This window comes from Phyllostomus discolor, chromosome 3 (genome assembly GCF_004126475.2).
Source record: "Phyllostomus discolor isolate MPI-MPIP mPhyDis1 chromosome 3, mPhyDis1.pri.v3, whole genome shotgun sequence".
Classification (NCBI taxonomy): Eukaryota; Metazoa; Chordata; class Mammalia; order Chiroptera; family Phyllostomidae; genus Phyllostomus; species Phyllostomus discolor.
The window spans coordinates 121,562,575-121,579,644 of NC_040905.2; the positions used below are offsets into that span (position 1 = coordinate 121,562,575).

A 17,070-nucleotide genomic window follows, 5' to 3' on the forward strand; every position below is an offset into this window, starting at 1 on the left:
CACGGTTTTTTATTAATATTGCCCAATTTAAGTACAACAAACCAGAACTTATAATTTCTTGTGGTCACTGTGATGTGGTCTCTATCATGATGTCTGAGTGGCCACAGTAATTTGAAGACAGTCTGATGCAATGAGTCTCATAAAATAAGTAGTCCTGTGTGGCACCAAAAATTGTTATCTTTCTAGGCTCAGTGTGAACTATTTAAGTTTCAGATCACTTCTTTGCCTGCTGAGGTGAAAACTCTGGTGGTAATCTTGTATATGTTAATGTGTTTAGCTTTTCTGGCTGGGCATGTCTGCCATCTAACTGGATTTTTACTCCCCTCAGTCCTCCCAAAGTCAAGGACTCTGCAGCTGCAGCTGTGCCCACACCTGCTCCAGGGAGAACTAGCAGTCAGGTGGCCACTGGCCAAAGCCAGGGGCAAACAGTTGCCAGTTCCCATCAGCTCTCTGTCAGCCCAGCGCATGGGTCCACTGGCTCTAGCCCTCATACATTGCGCCGAGGTAAGTAGCCACCTTTTCTCTGTGCCTTTGCTGGGGGTGTGCACAACACCTGAGGTGAGTGCAGAGAGGGTTGCCAGACTTTCCAACAGGTCATTCCCACGTCTCTTGAAAAATGGCAAGCAGAAAAATCAGTCATTAACCAGAAAAATCATTAAAGGGAGATGAAAAATTGAGAGCTGAAAAGTATTCATTTAAGGATATATTTGGATATCATTAAGGATATATTTGTTATGTCATTAAGGATATAACAAAAAGTCATTTATTTCTTTAAAATATATTTTATTGATTACACTATTGTAGTTATCCTATTTTCTTTCTCCCTTTTATTCCCCTTGGCCTTGCATCCCCCTCCCACCTGTATCTCCCCTCCCCTTAGTTCATGTCCATGAGTCGTACATATAAGTTCTTTGACTTCTCCATTTACTGTCCTTAACCTCCCCCTGTCTATTTTGTACCTATCAATTATGCTTCTTATCCCCCGCACCTTTCCCCATTCTCCCCCTCCCCCACCCCACTGATTACCCTCCATGTGATCTCCATTTTTGTGACTCTGTTCCTGTTCCAGTTGTCTGGTTTGTTTGTTTGTTTGTTTAGGTTCAGTTGTTGATAATTGTGAGTTTATTGTCATTTTACAGTTTGTATTTTTTATCTTTTTCTTAGATAAGTCCTTTTAACATTTCATATAATAAGGGCTTGGTGATGATGAACTCCTCTAACTTGACCTTATCTGGGAAGCACTTTATCTGTCATTCCATTCTAAATGAAAGCTTTGCTGGATAGAGTAATCTTGGATGTTGGTCCTTGCCTTTCATGACTTAGAATACTTCTTTCCAGCCCCTTCTTGCCTGCAAGGTTTCTTTTGAGAAATCAGCTGATAGCCATATGGGAACTCCTTTGTAGGTAACTGTCTCCTTTTCTCTTGCTGCTTTTAAGATGCTCTCCTTATCTCCAATCTTGGGTAATATAATTATGATGTGCCTTGGTGTATGATGTGCATTGGAACTGCCACAGCTTCTGTACTGGCCGGGCTGTGTGGGTCTGTGAACCACTGTAGCCTCTGGGTTGGGGTCAGGACTTGCTGGGCCCTAATTAACATAAAACCTGAACTTGCTTGGGGGAGGACCATCTCTGTCCCCTGTGATCCTCCCCACAGCAGCCAGGGAATTGCTTTAAAACACAAAGCAGATCATGTCAGCTCTTGGTGAGACCCCCCAGTGGCTTTCATGCCCCACGTGGTCTGGTTGGGACCTGCTGGGAGCCCAGCCCGCTCCTCCCGGTCCTCTTTCTGCACTGCAGCAACATGGGTCTGCTCTCTGCTTTTGGAGCCTCTAAGCTCATTCCCTCTTTAGAGCTTCCACACTCGTTTTCTCTTTCAGAACTTTCTGATTCATATCTTCACCTGTTTTTTTCTTTTCTTTAAATGTTGTGATAAGAACACTTAACATGAGATCTACTGTCTTACAATTTTAAGTGTACAGTACAGTATTATAGGCATAACCTACAGCTGATTTCTAGGACTTATTTTTCTCTTATGATTGAAACTTTTTATGCCTGTTGATGGTGACATCCCAGCACTCTCTTCCCCGAGGCCCTGGCAACTACCATTCCACTCTCTGACTCTGTGAATTTGACCATTTTAAATTTCTTATATAAGCAGAATCTTGTAGCACCTGTCCTTCTGTGAGTGGCTTATTTCACTTAAGGGTCCTTAAAATTCATCCATGTTGTCACATATTGCATAATTTCCTTCTTTTTAAAGTTAAATAATAGTCCATTGCATGTAAATACCACTTTTTGTTTATCCAGTCATCCATGGATGGGCATTTAGGTTGTTCCCACAACTTGGCTATTGTGATTAGTGCGGCAGTGAACATAGGAATGTTAATATCTCTTTGAGATGGTTATTTCAATTTAGTTTGGGTAAATAACCCAGATATTTTGGATAAATATCTCTCATTGAACTTGAGCCATATACAGGGAAGTGGTGTCTCTTACTCCACAGGCGAGGCCTTAGATCACCAATTGGTATGAGCAGGACCTCTCTCAGGAATCTCTGGGTGCCATCAGAGGCTCGGTGTGTCTAGGTATTTTCCTAATAGATCTCAATTCCTCAGTTGTTGACTTGAGTTTAGAGGAATGCAATAAAAAAGTGTATATTCAGCGAGAATAAAAAATGATCTCAGCATGGGGGATGCCCACACTCAGAGCTGTGTGGAATATGACTGGCTCAGGAAGGAAGCAGCAGTGACAGCCCCACCTCCCACACATTCCTTGACTTGGGTTCTTTCTGGCTGAGCTTCTGTTGTCTCTCACATGTGAATGCATGTTACTCATAACTGCACTCTAATGGGGAATAGTAAAGACATTGGTCCCACTGCCTGAGGTCTATTGAGAAGCAAAGGACGGTAGGTCAGGCAGGGCAGTGGTGGATGTCCTGTGGTGCCAGGGGACAGGAACAGGACCGATGAGCAATGGGGAGTCCTAACTAGAGTGTAGTGGGTATCACAACAGGGTTTTCAGAAGGTTGACTTGGCCATAGTGCAAGCCACACTATTGCAGTGAAGCCTACAGAGTGATGAGGCCCCACCTCAAGGTATGGCTCTGGCCACAGGAAGGGACAAATTCAGGATAGTTGGGTAGTCTTCCATGGATTGGTTAATGCTGGTCGTAATGACAGGCAATTGTGACTCAAAATTTGAGTTCTAGCCTTTGCATAAAGTCATGTGGCTGGATAAAGGCTGCTAATTCAGCCTTTCCTAACTTAATTCCTACAAATGTAAAGTAGAAGTAAAATGTCATCTTAAGGGGGGTATTGTGGGGATTAAATGAGATGTGTCTGTCTATAAAAGTACTATCTTCATAAAGCACTACACAATGTTAGATGCGTCTTTATAAGGTGCAGCCAGGGAGACAGACTCAGGTACACTGCTTGGTAACAGACCCACCCTCCTCTCCGAAGGCTGTTCTCTCTCTGAGATGCATTGTTTTCATAGTATCCCAGTTGATGCTTGAGGAGGATTCTCTTCTCTACCTGGATTCCAGGTATAACCCTGCTTGCAGATTGAGACTTGACTTCTGAGCCACATTAGGGATCTTTCCTAATTCCTACTTCTGCAATCTTAGATCTCAGGCTTCCTCGAAGGAAGTTTGATCCTTTCTGCCCTTCCCCCGCCCCAGCCTGCCAGCTTCTAGGTGGTCTTAGACAAGGCCTGTCTTTCTCCCTCCCAGCCTGGCCTCCGTGTGGGACTAGGGCCTGTCACCTTGTTACGCCACTCTCATGCTTCGTCTCTGAATTCCCTCTGCACCCTTAACTGTCAGGAATGACCTTACTCAGCCTGAGCTTACAGTTTGTATAGCTTAGAACAGAAAACTAGAAATTTTCATTTTTTAGTTGCTTATGGTAAACACAGTACAGCTAATATTACAGACTCCTTCCTTTGTGAGCTGGTTGGTTGTTTCTGTGGGAAAAGGTCTTCTGAGTTCCTTGGGTCAAAAGTTTTAGGCCAGGAGAGCAGAGCAAACTTTATCCCCTTTCATCCCTGAATTTGGGCCCTATGAGCAGCAAGCCAGGCACTATAGGAATGAGGAAGAGGAATAAAGAGTCCAAGGCCACAGGTATGGGCCTCTGTCCTTCCACATAATAGCTGTGTGACCTGTCACAATACTTGGCCTCTCTGAGCCTCAGTTTTCTCCACTGTGAAATGGAGTGGAGAACTCTCTTGCAACTACAACAGTGCCTGCCTTGCAGTGAGCTTGTGAGACTAGGTGAGACAGTTTATGCAAAGGGCCTGTCTTGGTGCTGTTGGTGTGTTAGGTGAGCAACACATGGACATTTCTTTCTTACGTTTCCCTCTCCCTTTGGGGAGGATTGGTAGAATCTCAGCAGAATTTGAAAAATACTGAAGTCTCTCCTTTCCACCATCCCTCCCAACCCCAAACCGGGATTCCATATCCACATTTTCCATCCCATCCTCCTGGGTACCAAATTCCCACCCGTTAGTGATGCTGATCCGACTGGTATCTAGAAGGGAGGCATGTGATTCAGCTCTCCCTAGAGAAGTAATTCTAAGACCATCTGCCAGGTTTACTTTACTTTTAGCTAGAATTATCTCATAGCTCAGATGATTCTGGAATTGGTAGAATTTCCATTATTAAAAAAAAAAAATCAAGTCCTCTTAGAGAAGAGGGCCTAGAGCAAGTGTCTATGGTGTGTACAGCAGACCGTTGTGCTCGGAGGCTGCCCCTGAGCTCTTCTTGCTTGGCTCCTTTCTTCCCACGCTCTCAGGCCCTGTGAGCAGGGCACTGACAAGTGGGTGCTGAGTGGCTTAGAGCAGCGACTTCTTGTGGGCTGGGTGGCTGCTGGGTGTTCTTGTTGAATTTGTAAAATGACAGGTCTTTAAAGGCCTATAAATGCATCGTGTACTTCATAAAAATAAACTTTTTTATTTTGGAATAATTTTAGTTTTACAGAAAAGTTGCAAAGATGGGGCTAAGAGTCCCTTTCCAGAATGCCCTTGTTAACATCTTACATCATTTATCACAGCTAGAAACCAACTGGTACATTGCTATTAACTAAAGTCTGTCTTTTGTTCAAATGTCCCCAGTTTTTCCACTGATGGCCTTTCCTGTTCCAGGCTTGCTCCCAGCCAGGGGGCCACATTGCATTAGTCATCCTTTCTGCATGTTCTTCTCTGGTCTGTGACAGTTCTTGGTTTTCCCTTGATTTTTCATGGCTTTGGCTATTTGGGGTAGCACCAGTCAGGCATTTTGAAGAAAATCTCTCAGTTTGCCTTTCTCAGATGTTTTTTCTCACAGTTGAGACTGGGACTCTGGGTTTTGAAAAGAAGACCACAGAGGTAAAGTGCCCCCTGATCACATCCCATCAGGAATCATAACACCAGCAGAGCCTAAGCAGTGGGGTGGTGACTGCTCCCTAGGTCAGTGGGTGTTCGCTGTCACCATGCTGTTCCTTCTGAAAGGTGTTTCCCCTTTGTGCAGCTGTCAAGAAACCTGCTCCAGCACCCCCGAAACCAGGAAATCCACCTCCTGGCCATCCGGGGAGCCAGAGTTCCCCAGGGACAGCGCAGCAGGCACCCAGCTTGTCACTGAAGCCGGCCACTGGAAGTCCATCTCCTCCCAGCCAGCATGCAGGCCCAGCCCATGGGCAGCCATCGGCCTCCTCGCAGCAGTGTGCACCCCGCAGATCCTCAGGCAGCCTGGCTCCTATGCACGCGCCCAGTCACCCCCCGCCGCAGCCCCCCACGCAGGCCCCGCAGGCCCACACCAGGCCAGGCGGCCAGGGTCTGCCGGCTGAGCAGGCACTGGAGCAGTCCTCGCACACCCCGCCCAGGACGCCCACGCCCCCCAGCACTCCTCCCTTAGCAAAGCAGAGCCCCGGCCTGCAGGCCTCCCTGCCCCCCTCGGTGGGCCACCCTGAGACTGCGCAGCCGCATGCTGGGACCTTACCCCGACCGAGGCCAGTACCAAAGCCCAGGAACCGACCCAACGTGCCCCCACCCCCTCACCCTCCTGGTGCCCACCAAGTGGGGGATGGCAGCCTCTCCAGTGCAGTGCCCACTGCCTCCAAAATAGTAACGGGTGAGTAGGAACTCTGTGCGGGGCCTCTCTACCACCCCCTGCATTTACACTATGATCTGCAGCTGGGTCTGTAAGTGAGGCCAAGTCCCAGCCCAGCCTGTTTGTGTCAATTTCCTTTTATTGGAAAACAGCCACACCTATTTGTTTACCTGCTGCCTCAGGCTGCTTTTGTGCTGAAGGAGCTGAATTGTTTGTGAAGTCACATGGTTGGCACAGCCTTCAAACGGACTAGAGGTCTTTGAAATTGCTGACTCAAGATTTATAGTTTTATTGTATGTTCAGGATCCTGCTATATGTATTGGGTTGGCCAAAAAGCTTCTTCAGTTTTTAAGTAAAAACAAAGGACACATTATTCATTTTCACCAATAACTTTATTGAACAATGTATTCGCCATTTTGTTCCACTACCTTCTGCCATCTTTCAGGCAACTTCATAATTGCATCTTCTTAAAACTTTTTATGTTTTTGAGCAAAGAAGTGTCCCAGGTACCTTTTGTTGTCTTTCAGGGAATTGAAATTTTTTCCATTAAGCAAATTTTGGAAATCTGAAGGTACAATGTCTGGTGAATACAGCAGATGAATCAGGACCTCCCAGCCAAGCTGTAACAGTTTTTGCCTGGTCCTCAAAGAAACATGCAGTCTTGTGTTGCCCTGATGGAAGAATATGGGTTTTCTGTTGGCTAATTCTGGACACTTTTTGTGGAGCGCTGCCTTCAGTTGGTCCGACTGGGAGCGCAGTAAAGGACTCACTTCCAATCCCACTGTGTGCACATCACCTTCTTTGGATGAAGGCCACACTTTGGAGTGGTTGCTGTTAGTTCATTTGGTTTGCCCCACGCTCTCTCGTTTTCCACATTATTGTAAAGTATCCACTTTTCATTGGCCATCACAGTTTGTTTTTAAAATGCAATGTTTTTGATATGTTTAAGTAGAGAATCACATTCGGAAATACCATCAGAAAGGTTTATTTCTCTTAAATTTATGTGGAACCCAAACATCAAACTGATTAACATAACCAAGCTGGTGCAGATTTTTTTCAACACTTGATTTGGGGATTTTGAGTATGTCAGCCCTATCCTGTGTGGTATAATGTTGATTGTTTTCAATTAATGTGTTAATTTGATCACTGTCAACTTCAACTGGTCTTCTGCCTGACCATTGAGTATCATCTAGCAAGAAATCTTCAGCACAAAACTTTGCAAACCACTTTTGACATGTCTGATCAGTCACAGCACCTTCTCTCCATACACTGCACAAATCTTTTTTTGTGTTTCATTGCATTTTTACCCTTCTTGAAATAATAAAGCATAATACGCTGAAAATGTTCCGTATCTTCTTCCATCTCCAGTATTAAAATGGCTGCACAAAAATTCGCCAGTTTTAATGTTTTTTAAAAAAATGCTTGCTGATATGACAGCTGTCAATACAGTCTAGCAAATTTTTTTCAAAGGAAGTTAAAGACAACTAAGTGCTACTAGAGTCATCTTATGGGGAAACGAAAGGGACTTTTTGGCCAACCCAATACATTTGTCTAAGAAGTTATTTGAGCGTGAAATTCATTTTTTAGTGAATTCCTCATTAAAATGCTTATTTTCCTTCTAAGAATAAAAATGTTTGTAGTAAATGAAGCATTTCAGGTATAACTTAAAAACAACCACATTTTGTGCCAAATTGGATGCTCAGGGAAGAGAGATCTCTGGATCACATGAGAGTAGGCGAGTTGAGATTTTTCTTATGATTCTAATTCCATGGAAACCTATTTGGTGTGTTGGTGACTATACATATTTTAATGGACTACCTGACAGGACTTTTTTCATAGGCAATCTAGAGCATGACTATTTTTATTTAATTATGACTTTAAAATGAAATTTCCACCCGAAGTGCTTTAATTCACTATTTGATTTAAGGGTAGGATGAATGGATTTTTCTCTAAGTGTGTTTTTTGGTAATCCAGAGCTTTGAATTATTTTTTACAACAGCTGAATTTTAAATTTTTCTCAATGGAGCTATTTGTATTTATAGTTTTTTAATTTTGATTTTTTGTTGTTGTTTTAGTGGAGCTATTATTAGAGAAGAAACTGAAATATATCTCTAGGGTTGCCTACCATATGAGTGACTTCTCAACTGAAAATGAACTAAGGGGCACCCCAAACTGGTACCCCAAATGATGAAGGCTAGCTGATTAGTCTGTCTTTTGATAATACATTTTTCCGGGAATATAATGTGTAATTTGCATGTGCTGTAAGTGTGGTTAATAACTTTTTTCTGATGACACGTCTGCTTTTTTGAGAAAAACAAAGCCACATGTGGTTTGTTGTTTGTTTGTTTCCCAATAGATGCCCTCCCTAGCGCCCTCACAGGTGGGGAAGGTGAACAGGACTAAGGTTTGTAGCTGCCCAGCAGCTTGCCCCAGTGCCCCTGCTTAGCCTTGTTCTGCGTGTGTGCTTTTGAGCTTGTGCTCAGGAGCAGTCATCTGCCCCCATGCCATTTGTCCTGCAGCACGTAGACGTCACTTTTGTTTTGATCAGAAGCACTTGGAGCTGCACTGCTCCAAATTCAAGAGCTATATGTTAGCAGATTGAGAGCCCAGTTTCAAGTTGGTCAGATAAGATACTAAGAATGTCTTCTTTCTTTTTGGTAAGCCTTTTGCAAGCAGTCTGCTCTGCTGGCATGATTTACCTGTCATTGATTGGCTCGTCACACCCAGCCAAGGAGGACTTGGGTGCAGTCAGCATGGGAAATTGGGTCCCTTGTGTCTTGAGCTTTAATATTTAATTTTATAAAACTTAATTTTAGGTGCAAGTTAACTGCATGGAGCTGCTTAATTGGATGTTTAAAATTTTCAGGACAAAAAAAATCTTCATCCAAAAATTACACACTAAATCCCTTTACATTCTAGCATGCTTACATTTGCTTTCTTAAACCACATGAGCTCTTAAAAGGCGCTGTGAGGCTCATCTGAATCTTTGCCTTTTGGTCCACATTTGTATGGCTTAAGGCTCTCATGGGTACCATGGCTCTTATCAGCTGATCTGAGCAGTAAGCCTTTAGTGGGCTACTTAGCCAGAGTGTTCACAGCTTGGGTCTGAGTAAGACTTTTTATAGAAAACAGGAGCCCAACATCTAAGACATGGAGGAGGGCACAGATACGGTTCCACCTTCCAGACTCCTCAGAGATGAGCCCAAAGGAGATGGGCTGCCCAGTTGTGGAAGTCAAAGAATGAAGGGACTGAATCCTAATTAAGGGTGAGCCTCTAACACTTCAGTTTTTGTGACACATCAAAATTTAGTTCCCAGACCTTTCCTTTTCTTTAGGTGAAACACTGCGAACCAGAACTACATCTGTTCTTTAATACCATTGTTACTTAAGATGTATTTATTCCAGAAGATTATTTTATTGATCTTCTTCAGCACTGTATTGTTGTGTACTTTACAATTATCAGATAACAGAAAAATTGTAGTAAAACTACTTTTCCTTAGGGTATTAACTAAATATTTGAAAACCAGTCCATTTTATGAAATTCAAGAAATTCTAGGTCACCACAATTAGCTTTGTATTACAGAATTAACTTTTAATTTCTTAAAGTCCTCTGGACTGCAGTTCGAAGCACATAGGCCAGTGTTCAGAACATATGAGCCCGTGAGTATTGGCGATGCTGCTGCGCACTGTTCTTGGGTGCAGCCACTGGCCGTTTCCAGGAGGAAAGAGGACCTTCCGTTGATAGGCAGTCCTTTGTTGTGACATTCGGGTTCACTTGGAAAACTTTACATGGACAAACTTCTGAAAACCCAGTGTTTGTTTGGAGCATTTACTCTTAAAAAGTTGAATTAAGGCCTGGAGATTAAGATAAGCTCTTGGGAGAGGCTGTTGTTGCCAAGCAGGTGTGGCTGCAGCTCTTGGCTGCCCAGTGCCAGCACCTGGGAGGGGGCGACTCTGCTGCCATCTAAGGCTCTTCTTCCTTGTCTTCACTGTTACTCTAAAAAGCAGCAGGATGTTAGCTTCCTAATGGAAATAGTTCACATCTGGCTGTTTTTAAAGTCATAGACTTTAGCAAAGAGTTTTCTAATTTAAACATTTTATTAAATAATTTAGATGTATGACCTGCCATAATCAGTCAGAACTGAAATTGGAATATTTAATGGTAAGGAAAAGGCACCTGATTGGCCAAAGCATTTTTGCTACTTGATGATCATATTTGTGCACTAATGCCTGACACTAATCAGTCACTCTAACCCTGCCTGCTTGCATCTCCACTAACAGTGCATGCACTAAAGGAGGTCGGCTTCATTTGTTCATGCTTGCTTCAATCTTCTGAATAATAAGTGTGCTCACAGGTGTGTGACGGGGTCACAGGGTGGTGTTGGTACTTTTTGAGTTTCCATTCTTCTTCGTATGAGGCAGGCTAGAGGTGCAATGGGGAGGGCACACACTGAGTTGGACATGCCTGAGTTTGAATTTCAGCTCTCTCTGCAGTATCAGGCGGAGTGCAGCCTGGGTGATCTGTAAAGTGGCGATGTTCGTGAGAATTGGTGTTGAGAGATTGCGCTAGATAAAATGGGAAAAGCAGCTGATGCTTCTTAATACACAGTGGGTCCAAGTAAATGGTAACTATTAATTTTACCTAGGAAATACAGATAATCAGAGTTTTGTCATATGCCAACATTTTAAAACTTACATGCCCACCTAGTCTACTAGGACCCAGACACAGGAAGTCTGGAGCCCAGGTGTCCACAGTTTGATTCTAGGGCACCATTTGGTGGCAGGTTAAAAAGACAAGACTCAGGCCCTGACTGGTGTGGCTCAGTTGGCTGGGCGTTGCAAAAGGTCACAGGTCCTATTCCCAGTCAGGGCATATGCTTGGGCTGCAGGTTCAGTTCCCTGTCGAGGCAAGAGATTGATTGATGTTTCTCCCCCTTTCCTTTTCCCTTCCTTCCCCTCTCTCTAAAAATAAATAAATAAGATCCCTTTTTAAAAGTCTCAGGAATAGAAGATATTTCTTAACTTCCTGAGCCTGAGAATCACGGTGAGTCACTTGCCCACTTTGTGGTGGTGCAAGCAGTCTCTGTCAAGGTGGTCATTAAACACTGGACACTTTGCTGGCTCTCATGGTGTTCTCTTGCTAAAATTAAGGTCTTTTTATAGCATGAAAGTAATGCATTAAAAAATAAGCATAGCTGTTAAAGCAAATTGGGGGACTAGAATAATAAGAAATCACCCTTCTATAATTGAAGAAGTCCAGTATTTATATTCTGTTCTTTTTCCTGCTAGTTGTTTTTCCCTAAAAGGCAAGAGAGTACATAATAATTATTTGTCATATACAAACTTCACATTTTACTTTACATCAAATGCTCTTTCCCATGTTATAATGTAGTTTTTATAACCATATTTTCGGTGGCCACATAATATTTTGTGAAGCAGATATGTATTATGGCCAGTAGTTGGACATTTAAGTGGCTTCTGTCTACAGTTTATTTTTATCAATAGATATGAGTCATGTCACAGTAAACATCCAGTGAGACTTGGACAGAAGTTCTCTTTTGATTAAAATGACAAAAGGTTGACTCAAAGTCTGTTATAGACTGAAAGCCTCTCACAGCCCTGGAAAACTGAAGAAGAGTAGAAAGGAGTCGTTCCCTCAGACTCTAGTTTAGGGAAGAGGGATGAATGGTCGGGAGGGGGTTGACTGACAGGCAGTTGTTTAATTTCAAAAATGTGTTTAGGTTCTGTAGCTGCTGAAGTGACTATCAAATAACCTTGGAGATTTGGAGGGTGGGTGTACAACCTAAGCACATAATGAAAATTGTTAAAGTGATAGATAACTGTAGATAAAGTGACAGACAGGGCCACACCCTAAATCACAGAGAACAGTCCTGGCCCTGAGCGCCCACTTGCTGAATTAAGATAAAAAAGGGAAGGACCTGGTTATTTGTCTGAGCCCCAGATTGGTGGTGAACCACATCACATGCTGCCTGAGCAGAGGCTCCTCCTGGGCCTCCCTCTCTTTCTCTGTCCTTTTATTTTTGTTTTGTTAATGTAATATCATGAACACAGCTTCAAGGAGCCTGTGCTCAAAGAGCAGCTTTCTTTGGAATGCCAGTATGAAAAGCGGTGCCTTATGTAAATTCATAGCCAGAACATTTTAGAAGTATTTAAAAATCTTCTAAAATGACCTTTTTACTACAATGAATCACACTGCTTCAGACTTAACCCATTGTCTCCTCAGATACTGTCTTCTCTCCCAAGACGCTCACCAAAGGACATACAGACCCCTTTGGAGAGGAGGGAGCATGTTACGCTGATAAGAATCAGACTCCAAAGTCCAACCAATCTGGCTCTGGGGAGGCTCTGTCCAGCACTGGCCTTGTCACCCAAGTGAGGATTGAGCCTCTGGAGTCCCCCTTCCTTATTGTGAGGGTGGCATCAGTGCTGCTTGGGGGTTCAGTGAGGATATGAGGCAGTGTGCTCATTTAGCACCGTCCCTGACAGAGAGCACTGATGCTGTCAGCTGTCGTGATGGAGATCAGTCTCCTTCTGAAGGTGGCTCTGCACACATGCTGCAGTTCTTACTGCTTGTGTGTAAATAGACTTGTTGTTTTCTTTTAAGAAATAATTCAGGAAAGAGAGAGGGGCTGGGGAAAGGCACCTACCTGCCAACCTCAGGTAAACCAGACAGAGCTTGCAGGAGGAGAGGAAAGGAACTTTTGAATATATAAGTAATGTGCTCATCATAAATAGCTAGAGACATTCAGAAAAGTACAAATTGAGAATTTATTATGTCATATAAAAAAAGAGCAAGCTTGTCCTCTGAAGACAGCTGTGGCTGATAGGTATTGAATTTGCATGTAAATACAGTTACTAACATACAGAAATCTAAACAGTGTGTGCACTCCCCTTGCATTGCGCATCCCACTAGGCATGTCCCTGCCGCAGTCCCTTGTCTTACTGGGTTAGGGAAAGGGGATTGAATTTGCGGTGGATTTCTTCTACCAGTGTTGCCTTTTAGATATAGCTACTTACTTACCTGTGGAAGGAGAGGATTGGAAAGATGGTTGGACTAGATGATTCTTTGTCCATTATTTTGTTCCGTTGTCCATCCACTCATTCATCCAGACAGCCAGCCAGCTACAAAATTTATTGAGCATCTGCTAGTAACTGGTTACTCTTTTAGGCACTGTGAATAAGGTAGACATGGTCCCTGCCCTGTTGACTTTCCTTCTGCTGAGGACAAATTCAAGACGTTCTTTATTCTGTGCACTATACCACCCTTGACTATACCATTGGATGGTGCAATTCAACACAATCCAGTTGGTTTTACAGTTATCATCAGACCATATCATCTGAAATGGCATTAAGCACCTGAACTCTTTAATACCTTGTCACCTTCCTAAATCTAGAAATTTCTCTGAGTTGTGGTACTTACACCTTGAGGGACAGGTCTGCCAAGCCAGAATTCCATGTGAGAAAAGGGACACTTCAGGAAGTATAGGGGCAGGAACCAGTCTCAAAGCAGTAGGCTTCCCAGAAGTGTGCCCGCATTGCCAGCTCTGCCTGTGTGGGTGAGGAGCAGGTGGGACAGAAGTACTGCCCAAAGCAGCTCCCTGCAGGGTCAGACGTGGTGAAACTGCACCACTGCAAGGACAGAAAGCAACTCTTGAGCGTAAAGGTGGGACTCCACAGCATACCCACCTCCCACTCTAGTTCTCTCCTTGCTCCCTATATGACTAGCCCTAACTCAGCAAAGTGAAACTACAGCAGATTTGAACACCTCCCTTCTTGCTGGCCCCAGCCCCCAAATCTCTAACATGGCTCTTGTCATTTGCTGGCACCTACAGTTACTGGAGAAACAAATCCTCTCTCTTGATCAGGGCACCCGCCAGACCATGGGCTTCATTAAAGCTGTGTCTGGCTTGCTCACTGCTGTGACTTCAGGTAGAACTGTGCCTGGAACATGACAGGTGCTCAGTAAGTATCTGTGCACAAATGGATGAATGGAGACACATCACCTCACTAGGAAGAGGGCTGTGATTAGTTAAGGTGTCTGGTGAGCATGGGAGTGAGGGACAGTGGCTCATGGACCATATATTTGCCACCTTGATAAAGGAGTTCCAGCCAACATAAGGCATGAAAAAAAGTAGAAATATAAGATTTAGACACAGAAGAGAAAATTACTGTTTGTAGGAGATTTGACCATCTACCTTAGCAATTGCCAACCAGGGGTAATTGTGCCCCTCAGGGGACATTCAGCCCTATCTGGAGACATCTTTGATTGTCACAGTCGGGGAAAGAGGGCTTTGTGTCATGAGCATCTAGTGGGTAGAGGGCAGGGATGCTGCTATACATCCTACAGTGCACAGCACAGCCCCCACAAACCAAAGTGACATGTCTCAGCATGTCACCAGTGCTGAGGTTGAGGGTATAGCATTAACAGTAAGAACACTTATCAGCCTTAGAAGAGGGAGTGTTTCCCAGTGAAGCTCACCTATTCCTGCAGCCCACATGTTGTCAGGAGGTTTCAGTTAGCGCATTAGTTGGCACTGGTAAGAACAAGATTTCTTTTCCTCCATCGGAACAAGCGGGTCCTTCACAGGTTGCTTCTCAGGACTGCCATGGGCTCACAAAAGGGACCAGCAAGGTCAGGAGGTGGGGCTGCCACATGTCTGCCCCTGGGGTCTTAAAGGCTTGACTCAACTTCTAAGGGCTAACGGTGCCTCTAGTAAGGTAATGTTTGTGTGCATGAGCTGACTCAATCTGTCCAGCTTCTCTTCCTCTCATAATACCCTTGGGTGGCCTCTTGGACGTGACCATGCATTGATAACATATCTCATGTTTTTGTCCAGACACCAATTCTAGAGTGTCAGAACCACTTCGCAGTGTCTTTCCTGAAACGCATCCAGACTCGGCAAGCAAAGACCTGCCTGGCCGCGTTCTATTGGATATGGACAACGATACAGAAAGTACTGCCCTTTGAAGAAAGCCACCACAGCACGTGACTCCTTCCACCCTTGTGAATGGAATGGGGCAGGCAGACATTGACCTCTGCAGACCAAACAGTGAGCAGCTTTCAGTGGAGGGAAGGAGGAAGCCTGACCACACAGAACTTTGCCTTCTCTCAGCCCAGCAACAGAGTGGAGGCTGACACTTAAAGCTGAATGACCTGTGTCCTCAAGAAGCTGGCTTTCTTTGTATAGGAAAGAAATCACTCCAAACAAAACGAAACAGAAACCTGGAGTGGAAAAAGTATAATTGTGGAGCTTTGTCACTGCCATCACTGCAGGTGCACCAACAGCAATTTGGAATGAATGAAAACAGCAACATGTTACTCTCTATTTAATAAAACCCATTCATTATGCAACTTGCCTCCTTCCTGCTACTTGGACTTCATTCTTCTGCAGAGTCATTTTTTATGAAGTGCAGTCTGTGTCTCCCTGACCCTTCCCAGCCGTGAGCATCTGTGGTGACTGCTGGATCTGCCACCACAGCAAACTGGATGTAACTTGTGCCTTGTTGAATTGTCAGAATGTAGAAAGAAATGGACTGTTCTTTTTTTAAAAACCATGTAATTGCTACTTGATAAGGACTGAACATTATTCTAGTTTCATGTTTAATTTGAATTAAATATATTCTGTGGTTTATATGAAAACTTTATCATTCTTGGAGGAAAAACTGGTTGTGTGTATGTGTGTGCATGCACATTCACTTAACCAAATAGAATTGTGGCTGAGCCACCCAGGGGTCTAAATGTGACTGTAGATGGTTGAAAGAATAGAGAACAAGGTCACAGCAGTGACACCAGCCAACAGGTGCTCCAGAAACCTCCTGACCGACTGTCCCTCAGTGAATGTTCCAAGGGTAAGGCCCTCCCTTTGGTCTTACCAGTCCTATCCCCCTTTCCTGTCCATCTAAACACACTTAGACTCTTGTGGCCGCCCTGCAGCCCCACAGGCCTCGCGCGGAAGTCAGAGCCATTACTTTCCATAGGAGTTCCGGTTCCTAGTGACTGGAAGGCACTTCTTTCGCAGGACTGAACTACTTGGGAAGAGCTGATGGGGAATTGGAATAAAGTGAGGTCAGCAGACAGGATGGCTGTTCCGATGGTAGCCCTCCCCTTGGCCCCAATTCGGCCATCTTCTCTCAGGAAGAAAGAGGAGCATGCCACTAGTGTTGTTTGCTGGGCTTATGATCTGTCCCAGCAGACACTGGACCCTCTTCCACTATGAATTAACTCAGCAAGTTTAACTTGAAAAGGGCAATTCTTTTTTCTTCTCTTAACTCAATGTTCCCTGTGCCTTGAAGTACTCCGTACATTAATTACACTGAGAATATGGACCTATCTGCCCATTTCACCCATCTCTTTGTATTTGCCTAAGGCTCACTCTTTCCCTCCTCCTACACCATCCATGTGTGATCTTTCTGTGCACCCCTTTAGCTGTAGAACAAACCCTGTAGAGAAAGCAAAGGTCTCAACATTGCTCATCTGTTGTTGAGCTCCTTCTACAGGGAGCCCAGATGTCCACAATCTGACACCTGCAGCACCTCAGAGATGCCTCCACCATGATGCCTGAGCTCCCACTCAGGAGGAAGCTGGGATGCGGTTCCTGGTGCCTAGGGACAGAAAGGTCTGTGGTGAACATCCTCCTGGAATGCAGCATGTGTTTTGTTAATGCTGATTCTGAAATACTAGCCATACCCTCGTTATCTTAAGAATGCTGTTCAGTTTTCACTGTCCCATTGTTTATTACAACCTCCCTACCTCAACAGCTACAATCTAAAGAAAAATTACTTGACTCCACACAGGTGTTCACAAACCAGGTCTGTGTGTATATGTGTCAGAAGTCAATACCAAATCAAGGCTACTGTCTCTCTTGATGGGTGAGTCACAGCATGAGGGCCAGTCGTATATTTGGAGTTGCAGAGGCATCGTGGTGGGAGCATCTCCAAGATGCTGCAGAGATGTGACTGCCCTTGCTG

At 44.2% G+C, this 17,070-nt stretch overlaps 1 protein-coding gene across 5 annotated transcripts in view; it reads left to right on the forward strand.

The window, feature by feature from the left end:
* The window catches only part of ARHGAP17 (Rho GTPase activating protein 17), an 88,686-nt gene extending 72,833 nt beyond the window's left edge, over positions 1–15,853 (forward strand). For 2 of the 5 annotated variants that reach the window (XM_028510161.2, XM_028510165.2), the window contains 3 exons: positions 329–504; positions 5,503–6,102; positions 14,940–15,853. In XM_028510161.2, coding sequence (XP_028365962.2) covers positions 329–504; positions 5,503–6,102; positions 14,940–15,070 — 907 coding nt within the window. In that variant the 3' untranslated portion in view covers positions 15,071–15,853. Of the gene's footprint in view, positions 1–328; positions 505–5,502; positions 6,103–8,437; positions 8,486–10,194; positions 10,244–14,939 lie in introns of all 5 variants that reach the window. The other 3 variants (XR_004902126.1, XM_036021370.1, XM_036021368.1) reach the window with 3 other exon arrangements.
* Positions 15,854–17,070: the final 1,217 nt, after the last annotated feature.